The 21,059-nt window shown below is 37.4% G+C and overlaps 1 protein-coding gene across 1 annotated transcript; it reads left to right on the plus strand.

The window, feature by feature from the left end:
* The first annotated feature begins 526 nt into the window (after window positions 1-526).
* LOC306881068 (PAX-interacting protein 1-like) lies at window positions 527-19,595 on the plus strand. The gene is made up of 21 exons (XM_079434968.1): window positions 527-708; window positions 1,354-1,488; window positions 1,641-1,684; window positions 1,848-1,911; window positions 2,023-2,133; window positions 3,448-4,080; window positions 4,879-5,815; window positions 5,992-6,086; window positions 13,096-13,188; window positions 13,370-13,507; window positions 14,027-14,148; window positions 14,494-14,678; window positions 14,792-14,835; window positions 14,996-15,063; window positions 15,578-15,680; window positions 15,972-16,140; window positions 17,215-17,315; window positions 17,476-17,610; window positions 18,746-18,821; window positions 18,981-19,041; window positions 19,286-19,595. Exons 1-21 carry the CDS (start codon window positions 628-630, stop codon window positions 19,299-19,301), a joined length of 3,411 nt encoding a protein of 1,136 aa, XP_079291094.1. The 5' UTR covers window positions 527-627; the 3' UTR covers window positions 19,302-19,595.
* The last annotated feature ends 1,464 nt before the right edge of the window (window positions 19,596-21,059 follow it).

The raw sequence follows: 21,059 nt of genomic DNA on the forward strand, positions 1-21,059 counted from the left end.
ATCTTATAAATAGCTTAAAAAAAAGAAAAAAAAGTGTTTGATGCCTTAACTTGAAGGTAACTAAAAAGATCTATGTGATGATAAAATATTAAGTTAAAATTAAAATAAAGTTAAGTGTAGAACTGTGTAGCCAAATCATAGATCCCTTTAAATTAAACTTCAAAGTTAAATTTCTTCATTAATTAAAATGTGTTGGTTATACAGATGAAACAGTAACATTCAGACAGAAGTGTTTCATATTTGGCGCTTTAATTGATGTAAATAAGCACGTAAAACATGACGCGCCGCCCGCAAATGACATATTGCACAAATATAGGGGTGTTATGAAAAAAGCAGTATATTTCGTTTAATAAAACTGCATAATTGAAGTCGAAAAATGATACGAAAAATAAAATAATGAGTTCTGATTAAATAATTTATAATGTTATGCTTGTATATTATGTTTTCACCTGGCGTAGTTGCGTTAAGATATTGATCTCCCCCCACGAAAGACATGTAAGGGTCCGGAGCCCGCCGAATCCTCTTTGGCGCTTCTGTACCCTTTTCCTTTGAGGCCGGTTGTACGCTAATCTGACAGCAACATAATGCTTACTTTCTGCTGTAAAATTAATTAAACTAGTTAAAACAATGTCGGAAGACGACTTAAAAGTACCGGAAGAGCTTTTCAAGGACGTGAAGTTCTATGTGGTGGGAGACATTGATCAGAAGGTACATTTAACAGTAATAGGCTATTCATTTAGCCTTTTGGCTAATACTGGATACTGACTGGTGTTAGCATGAAGGCTAACCCACAGCAACTCTCATAACATGGTGAAACCTAGAGGATACCTATGGACAAATTGTATTTAATGTTATTCTTAAATACAATAGGCTTTATTTATTCAAGTCGCCCCCTTTCGTATGTCTGGTGGCTTTATCTGCTGTTAGCGAAAGAGCTGTCTTCAGTATGTTAGCCATTGTCAGTGACAACAATGCGACGCTGCTCACGTTGTGCTCATCTTTGAGTTGTTTTAGCGATTTATTTGCGACTGTGTGGCTGATCCTGCCCCTTAAGTGTGTGTAAACAATTTTTGCCAACGATAGCTTGTATCTTAAATAGGAAGTCGAACAAATGAAATAACGTTAGCATATGTAGCCCTCCGTTCTGTTTATGATAGTGTCTTTTGGCTACATTATGGATCTTGGGATTTGTGTAGTTTTCATTTATATTTAGAATACATTTTAGCATGATTTGTATATAGTTCCTGGTACACCGATTTAAGATCTAGCAGCAAACAGAAATGCTTTGTTTTATAAATTGACTGTTATTTAACTGATGAATTTGAATGATCAATCCCTGACATTTGCTGATAGGTTGTGCAACTTCTGAAAGCTGGAAAAGGAAAAGAAGTATCTTACAATGCCCTCGCCACCCATATTATAGCAGAAGATGGGGACAATCCAGAGGTCGGGGAATCCAGAGAAGTCTTTGACTTGCCTGTTGTGAAGGTAAACGCACATAATATTGCACTGGTTATACACCCACAATATTAAAATGCAATAATTTAGATTGATCTCCTGATTGTATTAGATGTGATCACTTACTGTTACTACTGGAAATGTGCTGCAATGTTGAACATTCACAATGCTTTCTGTTTCAGCCGAGCTGGGTGATCCTGTCTGTCAAATGTGGAGACCTGCTGCCGTATCCTTCCATGATTAATGGGTTTGAAAGGCCACAGTTGTGATGCCGTTTTTGTACACGACATGTCATGCATCAACTTAATGCAATTTTGTAACTGATGACTTGTTAAAGATGAATAGCATGCTGTTTAGATGTTTACTTATCTTGACTGGTAATCAATCAGAGTTACAGGATTTTCCCCAGAGTCAGGACAAGTGTTCTTTGGTGTTACAGCTTGTCTGCCACATGTAAGTTGCGCCTGCATATTCTGCCAATTCATTCAAATCTGCATAATGTCATCTGTCATTGTCAGGCAGCAGGATTGATTTTAGGATTTACCAGTCTTGTCATTTTTACAGTTGTCAGAGGATCTCAACACATTTTGGGCCTTTGTAACATTCTATGGAGGAGACTGTCAGCTCCACTTCAACAAGAAGTGCACACATCTGGTTGTGCCCGAACCAAAGGGGGTAAGCACATGTCTGTTTTAATGCATATAATCAATGTTTACTAATGGTAGTTAGATGTCAGCCTGGTTAGGCTGTTGTGTTTAAACTAATACTGAATGCATGGTGCACAATAAGGCATGGTACATCAATGCAAAGCCTTATGCTCCACTCTCTCTCCAAAGTAAAGTGGGAGAGGTGTGTGAGATCCAGCGGCTCAGTTAAAGTTTACGACTAATAGAGTGCCTTTAACAGCTGCTATCTGGAAGACTCAGTCTTGGTTTATGTCTGTGGGTTGTTTGCTATTGGATCAATTGAGGGATGGAACTGGATTGCTGGCTTTATTTTATTGGGTCTGTTTTTGAGGTCTGAGTGCTGTATTGAAAAAAGGGTCAGTTTTATAACCCACCATCTTAACCGTCTAGGTTTTCAAAGCCTGCCTTTTATAGGTTACTCTTAGTAACCAAACAAATGTAATTGGTTTTATCTATTGACCACGCAGAAACCTTTCTGATTTAACTCATAATATTGAGATCCTGAATCCTTGAATCCTTGTGTACTTCAACAAATATCATGAAAATATATAATCACTGCAGTGATCAGTGATGAAGTTGTGGATTTTTCAGCATGCATTAATGTATCTATCAAACAAAAAATATATTATCACTCTCATGCTGTAATGTAAGGCTTCAATTTTTCAGATACATTTTCAGATTATTGTTGTTTGGGATTTAAATAATAATAATAATTTTAAAAAATATTATTATTATTATTATTATTAATAAATGCTCCAGGTTTGCTGTGTTTTTGTTTGTTTGTAGGTCTGCACATTTTGGCCAAAAATGTTTTTATAGCTATATGATTATATAATAATAGTAAAATTAAAATAGTATTAATATAAAGCAAAATGTGTAATATTACTTTTTTTAATGTTTCACTGTAAAATAAAATTGAACGTATAATATAAAATAATTATTTTATTTTACAGTATAACTATTTTATTTTTATTTTGGCAGAAGACAGCATGAAGCACTTAAAGCTTCTCTTTTGTTGACAACAGTCAATTTATAAGAGCTTCTCTTTACAAGTTTGGAAAGATGGTTGGCGAGTTTTGCGTTCCCAAATGCACATTATAAGCAACCCAAACTTGCTGCACATGCAGAAATGATTTAATCTGGAGCAGAATTTTTCTGTGAACCACAGTGCATATAATTTATTTAATTAAATTGCAACCATTGTGATATGATAATCGCACTGCACAATATTGCAGTTTTTGTTTAGTGTTTAGTTTTGATTAGTGTAATTTGTTTCTAATGTGGGTTTTTCTTTCTTTTCCAGGCCAAGTATGAATGTGCTTTGCGGCATAGCAACATTAAAATAGTAACTCCGGAATGGATTTTGGACTCTGTAAAAGAAAAGAACAGGAAGGATGAGACTCTGTATCACCCACGTCTTACAGTATATGAGGCACCAGAAGAGGAAGGCAGCGAGTATGAAATGAGCTCACGTTCTGAAGGCAGCTACAGTGACAGACGCTCACCTCACAGCCGGCGGTCCAGCCCTACATCATCCCGCGATGCTTCCCCAGTAGGCAGGCGTAGTCGTTCACCCTCATCAAAACATGAGCGCAAATCAGAGTTGATGTTCGATGACTCTGATGACTCGTCCCCAGAGAAGGAGGACCGTAACTTGAACTGGACCCCAGCTGAGGTGCCACAGCCTGGTCCCGCCAAGCGTCGACTACAACCTGGCAAAGAAACCGGTTTGATCAATCTCTGTGCAAATGTCCCACCTGTACCTGGAGGCTTTGGAACGCCAGATGCTCGGCTGGTCGGCGCAGGTGGAGGTGTGCCTCTAGGGGTGGAGAGATCCGATGTCATGGGTAGTTGGAATCCAGCTGCTAGGACTCTGAGGAACATTACTAACAACACAGACACGCAACAGGCCTCGCGACCCTCCAATGTGGCACACGTAAGAAGCTTGGTTTTGAATGTAGTAGTGTTGTCAAAAGTACCGACCGTGATGCTGTTTAGTACTGAAATTTTAAAAACATCCATGTCCTGCTAAGATTTGAGCGCTGTTGAGCAGATTCTTACACACTGATTGTCATAGTGTTCACGCCCTCTACAGATGACTGTGATTGTCTACAGTGATAATCCCTTCACGCTCTTCACCGAGCGCTCACACAGAATCACACGGGAGCGTTTGAAAGCCGCGTCTTATCAGTGGACGCAGCTTTCAAACGCTCCCGTGTGCTTCTGTAGCCAATCACAGTCTTTTCTGTTGTGTGCGTGAACACAATTACCAATCAGTGTAGGAATCTGCTCAACAGCGCTCAAATCTTAGCGGGAAATGGATGTTTTTAAAATTTCAGTACCTAGTGGTATCACGGTCGGTACTTTTGACAATACTAGAATGTAATTTACATAGAAGTAGAAATTTTCAATTTATCAGTTTATTACTTATCAATTTATTATTAAGGCTGGTTCTATGGCTAGTTGTAACGTGTGACAATAGAGATGTCCACTTCTAGAAATTCTGCTTTGTACTCTACTGTTCAAAAGTTTGGGGATGGTAATTTTTTTAAATATTTGAAATAAGTTTTTGAAGTTTCATTTATTTGTTTAGAAATACAGTAAAAAAAATATTGTGAAATATTATTACAGTTTAAAGTAACTTTTTTTCTGTTTTAATACATTTTAAAATGAAGTTTATTCCTGTCATTGCAAAGCTGAATTAAAAAAAATAATAATAATTCTGTAATTTCAGATCCTTCAGAGTCTTTCAGCCTCCTCTAAAGGTGTGGTGGAGCACCTGGGAAATCAAGCCCAGCCTGGTGTTCCCAACCAGCTTCTGTTTAATTCCGTTAAGACCCAGCAGCAACTACCACCTGAAGCACAGCAGCAGTTAATACAGCAGCAACAGTCACATCAGCTACCACAACAGCAACAGCAGCACCCGCAACAGATGGCACAACAGCATCCTATGATGCTACCCCAGGTCATGCAGATGCACCACCATCAGCAGCAGCAGCAACCGCAGCAACAGCAACCGCAGCAACAGCAGCAGCAGCCACCGCAGCCGCCGCAGCAAGGCTTCCCCCAAATGGCTCAGCAGTCCCATCAGTTCTTACAGCAGCAGATGCATCAACAGATGTATGCACAGCAGCAGCAGCAACAGCAACAACAACAACAGCAACAACAACAACAGCAACAACAACAACAACATACATTCCCACAGCAACAAATGCGACCACAGCAGCTCCCAAGGCCACCCTTGCAGCAGCAACATGCATTGCAGCAACAGATGCAGCAGTTACAACAGCAGCATAGGCTCCAGTTGCAGTTACAACAACAACAGCAGCAGCAGCAGCAACAACAACAGCAGCAACAACAGCAGCAGCAGCAGCAACAACAACAACAGCAGCAGCAGCAGCAACAACAACAACAGCAGCAAAACCAGCAGCAGATGCACCAACAGCATTTGCAGCAGCAGCAACAACATTTCTTACAACAGCAACTCCAACAGCAACACATGCAACAGCTGCAACAACAGCAGCAAATGCAACAGCAGCATCTGCAGAACCAGCAGTCTCTACAACATCAGAACCAGCAGGTTACTCCACATCAGACCCAGACCATGCTGCAGCCTCTATTGATGCCTGCACAGCTACACCAACTGTTTGGGCACGAGCCTGGCCAAGACAGTAAGTACAGTGGCTGTTGCTTTGCGATAACACACAGGAGTGCACAATAGAAATAGTTTGTCTTTGTTATTGAGATGTATGTGGAGTCTCACATTTTAGCTAACTGGAACAGTGATTTCTACTGAATGGATTGACAATATGGCAGGGGAATTTAACATCATGCTTTTTTTTTTCAGTCCCTGAAGAGGGATTCCTGGTTGGCTGTATCTTTGCAATTGCAGATTATCCAGAACAGATGGCTGATAAACAGTTACTGGCCACATGGAAAAGGGTAAGTGACTCCACCGCACATCAGACAATACTGAATTAGTCACTCCAAAATATGTAGTTTTTTTCCATACTTGTACTTTAAGACTAGAGCCTGACTGATATGTTTTTTTTGGGGATACCGATATTATGGAGTAAAAAAGACTGATATCGATATATCGGCCGATATTCTTTGTGTAGGTTATATTATAGTACAGTATAGACAAAAGTTTGGACATGCTTCCTATTCGCGTGTCCAAACTTTTGACTGGTACTAGAGGTGTGCGATATTGAAAAAAAAAAGATATTTCTATATTTTTTTGGATTTTTTTCGATAACAATAATTAGACTATATTTTGCAGAATGTGTTATTGTGCTGATATCTGACTACCGTGGACAGCTGCAGTTTTTGATATTCTTCATATTCTGTGTGGTCAGTTCACATCAGTGATTAATTCATCTTTTCATTTAAGTTTAAATAGATTTTTACCTTTCATAAAGCAGTTTTTTTCTAAAGGTGTACATCTTTTGAGTCAAATTGTTACATTTAATCAGTCAATTAAGATAATACACATTTAGGCTGTTATCCAACAAATGAAACCAATATCATCAAAATTAATCTTTGCAGAAGTTGCATCTGAAGTGGCATTTAGATGTATTTACACATTGTTAATGCAGCTCAGATGGACATGGAGTGCTTTAACCAGTTACAAATGCATAATTTTTTGACATTTTAAACAAAACATTGAATACTGATATTTAAAATTATTTTAAAAATGAAAATAGAAACCACCAGCAGGTGGCAGAAAGTCACTGTTAATAAGCGAGTCATTGCGACTGAACCAAATCATTTAACGGTTGATTGATTCAGGAACTAAGCACTGTCATGTTGCTCAGAGACGCAAAACAGTGCTGTAGCTGTTTGGAATAATTTTTTGTCGGCGAAATGGAGCAAAAACAGGCAATATGGTGTCTAAAACTTAAGTCTCTTAATATTAACTTTTATTGTTTATTGAACTGTTGTATAAAATCAATATCACATTTGTAATCATGCTTATCTTTGAAGAAAAACGGCATGAAACATAAATATATACATTTTCTGCCCCCATATCTTGAATTTTGCGATCATTCTTAATTCATTTTAATAGACTGAATCTAAATCTAAATGCGAACGTGCACTGTTTAACCCGCTTCATCACCACGTAGGATAATGTAAGCGTGCACTCCGTAAAATACTCGATATTGTCAAATTGCACATCGTTAAAACAGCAGATTTATTATGATATCGCAGACGATATATATCGCCTACCTCTAACTGGTACTGTATATAGAATACAATATATACACAGACTATCTATACATACACATTTTTTGCAATGATAACTCAAATGTGGTGAACAAACACTTATAATGATGTGACGAACATAGGCCTATGTGTATTTAACAATTTAACAAACTTTATTATTCAAAGTGAGTCTGACATCAGTGCACTTAACAGTAAACTTCACTTCACTTATTATTAATAACTTAAACACAAATAGAACAAAATATATATAACTCGAATTGAGAAAATAAACAAGGTAACTGTGTACCAACAGGGGCAGGTTTATGCAGGAAGCACAGCTTTTCCAAATGTAAACATCTAAAATTAATGAATAATAATAATGAATGATATTTTTTCACAAGTTCTGTGTTGTGTATTTTCTGGTAATCAAATGAACATGCAGAACATGAGGATTCGTATTTAAATAGTAGGGGTGGAACGGTACACAGATGTCATGGATCAGTACGTACCTCGGTTCGGGGGTCACGGTTTGATACGATTTCGGTACAACAGGGAAAAAAAATCTAAGTTTCTTTTTATTTATTTTTAACAGAGTAATTTGAGTACAAATGAAAAAATATTAATATTAAAAAATATTAAATTAAATTCTAAATATTATTACATTGTTAAATATATAAAATCTGCAGTACATATGCATACAAGGAATAAATTCTTGAAGTATATTGATTTAGTTTACAGATAAACAAGGGAAAAGAACAGTGCGACACGTAACGTAGCCTATATATGCTGAGTTTCAGTTAATTTTTGTGCTAGTATAAGGAAACCGTTGAAGTGATCGTGCCGGAGTGCGCGCACACACACAAAAAACGTATCAGTTCCAGCATTGCTAAATTGACAGCGCAGTTGATACTTTATCAAAATAAAATACTGTGAACCAAACATCAGCACTCTGTCACCATTGGAACGCGACTGAAGTACAAAGCCTATAATTTACATAATAAATAAGTTTAGCATTCAGATACATTACATTGCAAATATGGAAATGTATTATGGAATATTTGGATTTGTGCCGAATGAAAGGGGTAGGATACACGAGCACAAAGCTCCATTTCGCAAACAGTTGAGTGCGCAAGCTTTTAAAGTATACTCCTTTGTCAGTCTATGTGAGAGACGCATTCAGAATCGGCACATGGTCACTGTCTGGGGGCTTTGTTTTCAAGTGTGCAACTCATGGCATTTGCTGTTCTTCTGTTGGCGGTTATCAAACAGCATTGCATTACTGCGGACACCCCCTTTTGGATTGGGGGGTGGGGGGTGGGGGGGGGGGGTATTGCCTGTATTCATTGTAAGGTCTCATGCACCGAACTGAGATGTCCGTACCGTGACGGTTCGGTATGAATACATGTATCGTTCCACCCCTATTAAATAGTCTTTTTGCAGTTTAATATTCACAGACACCAGTCTATATCGCGATTTTGATTTAAGTGTACTGACCGGTTTATTTATTTATTCATCAAAAATATGATAAATTCCATGAAATTCCACGTTATACAGTAAATACCGTTTTCATGACTGGATTTCACAATTCCATCTGCGTTTTCCACTTCACGGAAATCACAGGGCCCTACTAATGTAGCAAACGAGTTTGATACGCTCATTGTGAAAGTAAAAGATGGGGACATTGTTTATTTACTTTATAGCATTGAGTCTCTAATTAGGTGACAACGTAGCGTTAAATCACCATTCACCAGTTTTCCTGTAGCTCAAATAGTAGAGCATGGCACTAGCAACGCCAAGGTCATGGGTTCGATTCCCAGGGAAAGCAAGAGCTGATAAAATGTCAAAACTGTAACTTGAATGCAATGTAAGTCGCTTTGGATAAAAGCGTCTGCTAAATGTAAATGTAAATTCAACAGGCTCAAGCCACCACTGCATTGCCGTCTATTGGGCTGCAGAAAGATACTAACTTTTCAATCTGCTACATTACTGACTGTACTGACAAACTATGCTGACACACCGTGTCTACGCCGGATGCGACCAAGCGACCATTGAAAATAATTTGAACTTTGTGTCAGTACGTCAAAAATAGAACGCGGCATCAGTTTACTTTCGGGGATTTGTCACCATACCCAGTGTAGACAACATCACTGATTATAATGGGTTCTATTGTATTTTGTCACACAGCGCCGCTCGCGTCTAGTGTAGACACCCAGTTAGGAAATGTGATGTGACCGATGTGATAAGCATGAGTTGTGGGCTACGGCACTGCTGTTATAAACACCAGTATTGACTGAGTAGCTACGATCAGCTCCGGTGGCCGTGGAGCGGTAATGCGCCGCAGACGTGCGGTACTCGTTTGAACTGTTCACCACACTGACCTTTTATCCGCTCTCCTCAAAAGAAAACAGCTTAGCGCGAGCTTAGCGCGTATGCATTTCTTACAGTGACTAGTCACGATCACGTGCTAAACAACGCTGTGAAATCCAGTAAGAAGCACTCGAGTTCAGCGCAGAGTTCTCCAGTACACATCACGTCTCTTTAATTTAAAGTTTAAAGCCAAATAAATCAGAGCTGTTATTCTCATCAACACTGATGCAGAAAGCAGCAGAAACAGTGCAGCAACGATCCAGTTAGAAGACGTTTCAATCCACACGTAAAAAAAAAAAATCACGTAAAACAATGTTTTGCACAACATCACGGTGCTACGGTGATAATGCTTAACGGCACAGATTTTACTACATATTTAAACTGAGTAGTGTGTTTGACTGACTGTATTTTATTATGATAATGAACAGGCTGCATTGTCAAGTAGGGTTGGGCCGATAGACGATGCCATCGTCCATCACCGATGGCAGATAGACATCACTATGTTGAGCCGACATCGTGATCCAGCCCCCCCATACGCCCCTGCAATCCGCTGCATCCCAATACCATGTTCGGAAAGAAAATGACGGAACCCCTAAAGGGAATAAATGCGAGATGGGAGGAAATGTTTTTTCAAAACTTTCTCTCGCAGTTATATCATTGGGTAATTATACTGTATATAGAACTGTGGGCATGAGGGAGCTGCTATTATGCCTGGCATTGAACTGCTTTTGAATGCATGATCGCTTTTTTGTTTCACTTTCACTTTCGAGATTCGCGATCGCACGTACTCTGTTTACACTATGGAGCGGCAGTACTTACCACACATTTTACAAGATTAGATTGTCATTGGTGCTCAGGATCTGTAAATCATTCGCCATCGTTGCCAGTCATCTCTCCTTGCTCTGTTTATGTGGTATGCGAAATTTTATGTATGTAACAGGCAATTTGCTATTTGTTTTATGTGCCTTTCTGAATACGGATTCATGCTTCAGGCACACCCCCCTTTTAATTGTGTACATTCATAATAAAACCATAATAAAAACAAAAACAAATCTTTGTGCTTTTGTAAAATAGGCCTAAAGAAAAATAGGATGCCGCTTTCTGCCGTCTTTGTTTCCTTTCGCACAACACAAAAATGAACCAAAACTCTGCATACTAGGCTACTTGTTGCACAGTTTTTCTTTCGTTTTCTTAATTTATTAAGTAAAAATGTTTCTCGTGTAGGCCTGTTTATTCTCGCTCTCGCTCTCTCTCTCTCTCTCTATATATATATATATATAACATTTTATTATTGGGTGATTCAACACATACATGTTTTACCAGCTAAGAAGTTCAGCACTTTTAGAGTTTCATCCCTCTATCTGATGTGAGCATAAGTATTGGGACAATTGCTAAGTAATCAGCTGTGTCCTGTTGCATTAATTCTTCAGATATTAAAAGCAGGGAATGTTTCGTATCAGTTATATCCATTACTTCTGCATTCTGAATCTTGCATTCGATGATGACACACACAAACCAGGATGAAGATGAGGGAGCTGACTTTGAGAGAAAAGCAAGCAATTTGGATGCTAAAAGAAAAGAGGAACCAGCAACTGACAACGACCTGATCGGCTGAGAAAACAACAGTAGTTGATGACAGACAAATCACAAAAGCTGTGAAAATGAATCCTAAAAGACGTGTCTGTAAAATCACTAACAACTTCCAGAAAGCTAAGGTGATGCTCTGACAATCTACTGTCCTCAGGAGACTTTGACACAGAATTACAGATGCTACACAGCAAGATGCAAACCTCTGACCAGCACCAAAAATAGAAAGGCAAGATTAGAGTTAGCAAAAAAGCACAAAGGTGAGCCAGAAGAGTTTTGGAGCTGTGTTTATGGACCAAAGAGACAAAGTTGAACCTTTATCTAAGTGATGGGAAAGCAAAAATGTGGAGAAAAAAGGGAACTGCAAATGATCCCAAGCATACAGCCTCATCTGTAAAGCATGGTGGAGGTGGTGTCATGGTACGGGCATGCATGGCTGCCTCTGGAACAGGCCCTCTCAACTTTACTGATGACTTAATGTATGATGACAGTAGCAGAATGAATTTGGAAGGGTACAAAACCATCTTGCCTACCAATATTCAAGAAAATGCCACCAGATTCATTGGGAAGTGCTTCATATTGCATCAGGACAATGACCCAAAACACCCTGCCAATTCAGTCAAGGAATTTATAAGGGAAAAGAAATGGAAAGTCTTAGATTGCCCAAGTCAATCTCCAGATTTAAATCCGATTGAACATGAATTTCACCAGCTGAAGAGGAGAGTAAAGGCAGAAACTCCCCAAAACAAGCAACAATTGGAATTGGCTGCATTAAAGGCTGGGAAAAGTATTTCAAAGGATGAGACCAAGAGTCTGGTGATATCTATGGGTCACAGACTCACTGCTGTGATTGTGCGCAAGGGATCTGCAACTAAATAATAGCTTTTAATCTTTTATATCTGCCTTATGTTCAACTGTCCCAATACTTATGCTCACATCAATGAGTGGGATGAACTCTAAAAGTGCTGTTCTTTTTATTTGGTAAAACATGTATGTGTTGAAACGGCTAATAATAAAATGTGACATTCTGTAGTTTTGTCTCATATTCATCTTTTAATCATATTTGCAAATGTCTTGACTCCACAGCCAACAGAGCAATTTTGTCTTTACTGTTTTTCACATACAGTGCCCTCCAATACTTATGGAGTGCACTGTATGTGAATCCTCATGCTCTGCTGTTTGCAACTTTTTGCGCTCGTAAAATGAATCCCCAGAAAACAAATGTTAATTTTAACACTTTACAATAAGGTGCATTTGTTTACATTACATTAATTAACATGAACGAACAATGAACTCTACATTTATTGCACTCTTTATTAATCTTTAATGTTAATAAAAATACAGTCGTTCATTGTTTGTTCACCGTGCATTAACTAATGTTAACAAACAAAACTTGTGATTTTAATAATGCATTAGTAAATGCTGACATTAACTAAGATTAATAAATGCTGTAGAATTATTGTTCATTCTTAGTTCATGTTAACTAATGTAGTTAACTAACGTTAACTAATGAACCTTATTGTAAAGTGTTACCATATTAATATTTTGAACGGGTCACTGACACTTATCCTTTCTAATTTAATTAAATTCTAATTTAAAATAATCTTGTCGGTTAACGGTTAATAATCGGAGCGTCAGTTGTCGGTTAGGAAAAATAATCGAAATGAACATTCCTAATCACATTATGAAATGGTAAGAATATCAGTTGAAAGGTACATCTTTGAAATTCACCTCTCACTTGAACATCCCTTTTTTCTGGCAGAATGCAAATAAGACATTGCTATTTTGCACACAGATCATTCAAGCAAATGGAGGGACTGTGGACTCTGCTCTCAGCCGTTGCACTCATTTACTTTGTGAGAGTCAAGCCAGCAATACCTATGTCCAGGTAAACATAAAAGCTTGTTTTGAAAAGAAGCATACATTATACATTATCTTTACTGTCTGTTCAAATGCATAGTGGTTTAATTGGTGGGAAAACGTCCTGAATGATATGTCTGCTTTTTTAGGCTACTCTCAGTCGTGACATTTACTAATGATCTGTTATTAAACTGTTTTTCCTGTGCCAGGCGCTGAGAGAGGGAAAACGTTGTGTGACGGCTCACTGGCTTAACACTGTTCTCAAGAAGAAGAGGATGGTTCCCCCTCACAGAACCCTTCATCTTCCTTTCAGCTTCCCTCCAGGGGCCAAGCCGTGCTCGCAGCATGTAAGAACCAGTACTTTCTGTTCAGTGGCTGTAGTTCAACATCATATTAAGTTAGGGCTGGGTAAAAAATATCAAAATTGTCAGCGTTCATTTGAACAGAATTCATTTTCATAAGAATAATCTTTTACTTTTAATCTATACCTGCTTGTCATAGGATGAATGGTAATTGCTATTGCTGTTGTTGAAATGAAATTAAAACTCTTAAAATATTATGATTATTTAAAATCAGGACATGATTTTAATTAATCCTAATATTTTATTATTCTTTTTTAAAAAATAATAAAAAATGACCTGATTTTAAAGAATCATATTATTTTAAATAATACTCAAGTATTATTGATAATTATAATAAAATTTACATCTAAGACACACGTTCGCACTTTTTAGTGTGTTAAATTGAATCTGGAAATGAATACCCAAACATGTGCTGTTATTCAGTTTATCATACAGTACATTTGAGCGGTGTATACATGAAATTTAGTGCCATTATCTGATATTGTTTACTTTTTGTTGTAACAGATAATTTCTGTGACTGGATTCGTGGACAGTGATCGTGATGATTTGAAGCTCATGGCCTATCTAGCAGGAGCCCGATACACAGGCTATCTTTGTCGTAGCAACACTGTACTCATCTGTAAAGAGTAAGAACCAGTGCAGTCTCCAGTTGTTGCCATTTTTCAACTGGTTCAGTTCTGGAGATTTTTTGCCTTCCCTGTTTCTTTCTGTAGTAAATCTAGAGTTTTTTTTCTCACTGACAGTTTATAGAAGTATAATAAACTGTTGTTTTTATTTCAGTGGTAAATATCAGCACTTTTTATTTTTTTAAACAATGCCTCTCCTAAGACAGTTTAATTTTTTTTTTTACTGTAACAATGGAGCAAATATATTAAACATGACAAATCACATTAATTGTTTCATATCTTTCTGAAAGCTCAGTCTTATTATTTATAAATGCAATGCCCTCTCTTTTCTTTCAATGGCATCAGACCGAGTGGGTTGAAATATGAGAAGGCAAAGGAGTGGAGGATCCCATGTGTGAACGCCCAATGGCTGTGTGACATCCTACTGGGGCACTTTGAAGCTCTGCGGCAGATCCAGCACAGCAGATACTCCCAGTTCAATTTGCCTGAACCGCTGGCACCCAACCCTCATCTTGTGCACAACCTTCTTAGTAAGCTTTTTTCCAAACAGCAATGCAATTTTGAATTATTACGATGCTATAGCTGCCAGATTTCCAAGCTATTGAAGAGGTAGAACATAACATGCTCTCATTTTTGCGGTCAGGTGCTTGGCGTATTCCTGTGAAGATCTCACAGGAGACTTTGGCGGTGAGTGGGCTCTCACATGGACACACTCTTGATTGCTTGCTCTCGTTTGTGATGCTTGAGCCTTGCAGTGAAAGTCCTCAGCGGAGACACATGTAACAGCATGTCTGGGCAGAGGTGTATGTGTTGAGACTGTCATCTTTTTTGTTGTCATCTCACACAGAGCTTACGTCTGCAGCTGAAACAGAAACAGGCTGATGTCGGCTCGCAGCCGTCCAACAAGAGGCCCAAGTGAGTTAAACAGTGAAAGATTGTTGGGACTGTAGGTAGAATCAAGATTGTGCCGTTTCCACATCCAGTTTTTCCCTAGAATTTTCTGTTGTACAGTATGTCTCAATGTCTCTATAATGTCCAAACAATTTTGACTGTGAGACTAATTATTATATAAACAAGTTCTTACTCTCAGCAACAGCCTGGCAGGAAAACTAAACCTGGAGGACATACAAGCATACCTTGCCATTTACACACAGTAGCATAAAAAAGTGCATTATAAAACATTAAAGGTGCATGTGTGAGCTGAGTGTACAGCGCAAGCGCACTTAGAGAAACCTGCATGCGCATGCTCTGGTGATGATGAAATTTGCTTCATGCATATACCCTAGCTTATGCCTACTTTAGGCTTAATAGGGGACAAAAAGGATACAAAAAATAGAAGATAAAAATAGTGTTAAGTACAATAAAAAAAAATATGGAAAAATTTCCAGGGAAGAATGCTGAACAAATCACGCTCTCTCTTCTTTTGCAGGTTAGAAGAGTTGCCAACACCTACTAAAAAGCTTCCACCGGAGTCCACACCTTACGTGCTTTTCACAGGCTTCGAACCTCTGCAGGCACAGCAATACATAAAGGTAACTAAACGCATGCACACTTTTTGTAAACAGTGGAAAAATTAATGACACTGACCTACTTTTAAGAAGTACCATAAAATGTCTCTAGTCCACATTGTGTCTAGCTGGCAGCTCTCAAGGCTGCTGGAAAGCTCTGTAAAATGGTCATGAGCTCATTTCCTCTGAACTGTTCGAGAGCACTGAGAAATATATTGCTCCATTAAGATGTGCTTCAGTAAGTAACCCTCATGGTGTTCTGCTCGCCCTTCCCTGCATCCTTTATCATCTCTCTTTCTCTTTCCTTTACTGCAGAAATTGTATGATCTTGGAGGGGAAGTGGCTGACAGCGCTCAGAAGTGCACTCATCTGGTTGCTAACAAAGTGACAAGAACTGTGAAGTTCCTCACTGCCGTATCTGTAGTCAAGCACATAGTCACTCCAGAATGGCTGGAGGAAAGCTGGAAAAGCCAGAAATTTGTGGGTGAGTCAGTGTGGAGTCTAATTTATGTTTCAATCGATTATTACTGATTTGTGGATGCTCGGAGGAGCCTTGCTTCATATTCCAGCAAGAAATGTTTTGTGATTAAAAAATTAAATATTAATGTTATGTAATGAAAAATGGATTGGAATATAGTTGGTTCTTGAGTTCACAAGCAGTTTCCATAGAAATGGACAAGCAATCTCAACCCATCTCTGGCTTGGGTGTTAAGTCATTTCTATACCTATTAGGAATGTGCTGGAATGGAAATTTTCATTGGTGCTGCCAATTTTTTGACACCAATGCCAAGCTCACACTTGTCACAAGAAGACCAACCTGTCACCCTGAAATATTTTAGGTTTGTTTAAAATTTTTCTGACAGGTTTGAAATGATTTTGAATATTTCAAACTGGTTTGAAATTTGACCACTTGTCTGGGTTGAGCACTGTCCCAATGAGCAAGAAGACAGCCGACAACATAGAATGAAATTGCCAGAACACAAAAGAGTGTAAGAGGAGGAAGTGGGAATTATTTTATTCCTTATCTCGTTTCCTTTCTGTGCAAATTGGTGTAAAAAATGTCTTTCTCGTATTTTAAAAGCTTTTTTTTTTTTTTTTACCCGAAAGTTGAAAATTTGAAATCAGTCCTGTAGTGTATTTTCCATAAATTCTGATCTAGAATGTTACAACAAATGGGACAAAATAGGGCATGATATGATCTGCATTTGAGTAATGTTTCAATTACACCAGTGGCTGTAATTTAAAGGCATATGTCACCCAAAGATGAAAGTGTGTCATTTACGCCCATGTCGCTCCAAACCTGTATGATTTTTTTCTGTGGAACATTTAAAGAAGATATTTTGAGATTTTCTCCATACATTTTGAAGGCATTGCTCACCAAAACGGTCTTGTTGCCAACATTTTTCTGCATTTTCTGTAACATGTTGTGCAAGAGAAAGTCATACAGGTTTGAAACAACATGTGATTTAAGTATCCCTTTGAGAACATTATATCAGTAGATACAGCTGTATTGTGCATCCATAATGCTAATTTGATTTGTTCCTCTTTGTGTTTGCAGATGAGCAGAGCTACATGCTGCGAGATGCAGAGGCAGAGGTGCTGTTCTGTTTCAGTCTGGAGGAGTCACTGAAGAGAGCTCATGCGGCTCCACTCTTCAAGGTTAGGAGCTTTGGGATATTTAGAGTCCATCCACTCTATCACTTGTTAATGTGACTGTGCAGAACATAGGCCAAACAACTATGTATCTCTGCACTGACATGTGGTCTAATTGGATATCACAAGGAAGCATGTGTTCAGTTGTCTCTTTCTTCTTTTACAGGGGAAGTATTTCTATATAACTCCAGGAATCTGTCCGAGCCTCAGCACAATGAAAGTTATAGTGGAGAGTGCCGGAGGGAAAGTGCTGTCCAAGCAGCCCTCCTACCGCAAGATCATGGAGCACAAGCAAAACAAGGTACCCTAATCAGATCCCCAATACAGAGGTGTGTGGGGCTGTTGTATTGATGAGGATGCTGAGTCAGACTCGACTAGCTTACTTAATGAACACCTATTTACCACCAACACAGCTGTTCTTTGGGTTTGGTGCTCTTTTTGTTTTGTTTGGTGATTGGAGTAACTGCTCTGAGTCACAATGTGAATTCAAAGTACCATTTAAAGGGAGTTATGCCAGTAGATAAACAAGGATGCGTTACACTTTATTTATTGCTATGATATGTAGGCTTAATAATATAATACTGAATATACACTGTAGTTCAAAAGTTTGTAGGCAGTAACATTCTGCTTTTGAAAAAGTAATACTTTTCCGCAAGGACACAATAAATGAATCAAAAGTGATAGTTAAACCCATTAATAATTACAGAATTACATACTGACAATATCAACGCAAGCTGATGGCATTTAAGCAATCAAGAATCATATTGACATCATTAATGATAAATGTACTAGTGGCCAAACAATGCTTTAGCACAAAGGCTGCCATAAAAAAAACTACAAAAATATAATACAATACATAATATAAATATGTGCACAAATAAAAGTAATTTAGAAAAATTAAGAAATTGTAGGTGATTATTTTATTTGGCAAGGACACATTATATTTGTAATGTTATAAAGAAAGTTCTATTGCAAGTAAATATTCATCAAAGAATACTGAAAAATAAGTATCACAGTTTGCACAGAAATATTAAGCAGCACAACTGCTATCAACAACATTGATAATAATAACAAATGTTCCTTGAGCACCAAATCATTATTTGAAATTCATTCATTTGAAATTAATTAAAATTTTAATAATATTTCATTACATTATTTTTACTGTTTTTGGTGCACAAAAGAGACTTCTTTCAAAAACATTTAAAAAATGTACCAATTGCAGACTTTTGAATGTTAGTTTATAATTAATAGATACAATAATTATTGTTTATAATAATTATTTGTAAGGTGTTACTTTAACAAATAATTTGTCATTAACTATGTCCTGAGCATGCTTTGTGCATGTAAGAGCCGATTGAAAATTATAACTTTGTTCTATTGGTGTCTTGTCTGTGTAATAATAACTGACACTCTTGTGTCATTCATGTTTGTTTTAGAATTTACCGGAGATCATTTTAATAACCTGCGAAAATGACTCCCATCTGTGTCGAGAGTACTTCCTGAAGAACATCGGTAAGAGGGCATATCATTCAGGCCCAGTTCCCATCTCAACATTTACATTTCTCACTGTATAATATAAAACCACTGTAGTAGGAAAATGTAACATACACATTTCAATCAGCCATCAGTCAAGCACAATCTAATGATTTTTTGATGATGTCTTCATTTCAGATGTTTACACTGCTGAGCTCATATTGACGGGGGTGTTGACTCAGACCCTGGATTATGAATCATATCCTTTTCAAATGCATGCAAGATTTAACAGACACATGAAACTATCACTTTTGAATGATTTCCGAATCGACATCTGAGTAAAATGAAGCAAGAGCTGTTTTGTGTAATTAAGCTTTAAGCTCGTCGTTACTGACATTCATATGACAGCATGTTGTTACACATTTTCAGATTTTTTGTAATCCATTTTAATGTATTTATTGATTTATGAATGTATGGTTTATTATGCTCCTTAACAATCTCACATATAAATTCACATGATGTCAAGGACTGCTGGTGCCCTGTTCTGGATCAACGCTAAAGGTTACTTATTAAATTTGAGTGTACAGTCATGTTATATTTCAATGTTTGTATTTTATTACTTGATTTAATAAATAATTTGTTACCAGTTTTGTATACAAAGTAACAGTGAATCTAAATAAATTACTGTTATTTGTAATGGTTGTTTTAAATGAAGGCAAAGCTATGTTTTTACTGTGATTAAATGTGTGCCCCTTTTATGGTTTTGGAATAAAATCTGAATTTGATTGTGTTTTAAATAATGAATCTGTCAGTATATCTGTCTGATGTGATTCTTGATCTGGAGACATTGAGTAGTATTTATAACTGAAATAATGATTTCCTAAATGACAGAGCTTTTATGCACTAAAATGGTTTTAAAAAACAAAAATACAACCACTTTTGGCAAGTCGCAAAACATATTTACACAACGACTCCCAATCATGTCGTCTCACCGATGCTTTGGGGAGTACACGGGGTACTCTGTTCTCATTGAGGCATTCTACTCTTAAAAGCATTATTCCTGATAGACAAAATTCAATTAAATGCTAATGAAGTGTTAGAGTACTTACCGGTGGAAGGCAATTGTGTGCTGTCAGACAGTTCGCCTGGGGTGATCCCATGACTCCTGAGCTGGGTTGTGGAGTGGAGCTGGCAGTAATGCCCTCTAAACTGGGATAAATTAAAACTTACCCAGCCAAGGTCATGTGCCAGAAATGCAACAGGGGAAACAATAGGTGGTTCGCTCAGAGCTTGAGATCACCCACTCTGGTGTGGAAATATTGATCGAGACATCTACGCTAATGATACGCTTCACAATGCTTTTGTTTTAGAGTCTAACATCAGGGAATGCTTACAACTGTACTACATAGTGGGTCTTTATGTAGCTACAAAAACCTTGTTGTGTGTCCAGCTTTTTTACTCCACACATGCATCATTTATGGTTCTATGGTTACAAAATGTGTTTTTAATATTTGGTTATCTGGATATGTTACAGTAAATAAGCTCTAGCAGAAGGATAAATGTAATTTTCCTTTTTTTAGAGGCACAATAAATAGGATTACAAAGAAATTGTAAGCAAACAGCAGTAGCTTGAATAGCTATCGCAGCCTTCTTAATTTCCTATCCAATTGACACTCTCGTTAATTGTGATGAATTAAAAATGCTAATTAGTGACCAGATCTTTGATTAACTTACACAAGTTCCTTGTTGGTTTGTTAATGTCCTCAAAGATTAATGATGTTGATGCTCTTGTACCATAAAACATCAGGAGACACAATAATTAATCTTAAATGCTAAAAGGACTTATGCTTTAATTACTCTTGTTCTCCTCCTCTCTATAGCTTTGTAGCATTTGGACTCCTCACTTCTTAATGGTAAATGTATTATAATATACAAATTACATGCTAATTAGATGGTGCAAAGCTTAGGGATTCAGTCATTCTAAAATTTGCATATTAACTAATTATCTTTCATTAAAGCTGGCTAATTACAAATTTGAGGAGGACCTGGAATGAAAAAAAAAAAACAGTGTTCCTTTGTCCAGACAGTGTTTTCATCTCTAATTAGGCGTGGGATTGTTTATCCCTATACATTTGAAAAAAAAAAAAAAAAAACATACAATTTGAAAATAAATTTTTATAAATTATTATTATTTATTATAAAAGCCCTTGAGTGAATACCATGGTGCTTAGTATGTGAATGACAACAATAAAACTGGCGTTTTAAGCTAACAATCAA

This window comes from Barbus barbus (assembly GCF_936440315.1).
Source record: "Barbus barbus genome assembly, chromosome: 15".
NCBI classification, from domain to species: Eukaryota; Metazoa; Chordata; class Actinopteri; order Cypriniformes; family Cyprinidae; genus Barbus; species Barbus barbus.

Bases quoted from the DNA above. Each gene is read 5' to 3' on its own strand.
- LOC306881068 (XM_079434968.1), top strand. From the start codon at position 628: ATGTCGGAAGACGACTTAAAAGTACCGGAAGAGCTTTTCAAGGACGTG. The intron at 14,836-14,995 runs GTGAGTGGGCTC...CATCTCACACAG, and splicing joins TCTCACAGGAGACTTTGGCG to AGCTTACGTCTGCAGCTGAA. The intron at 18,822-18,980 runs GTAAGAGGGCAT...TCTTCATTTCAG, and splicing joins GTACTTCCTGAAGAACATCG to ATGTTTACACTGCTGAGCTC.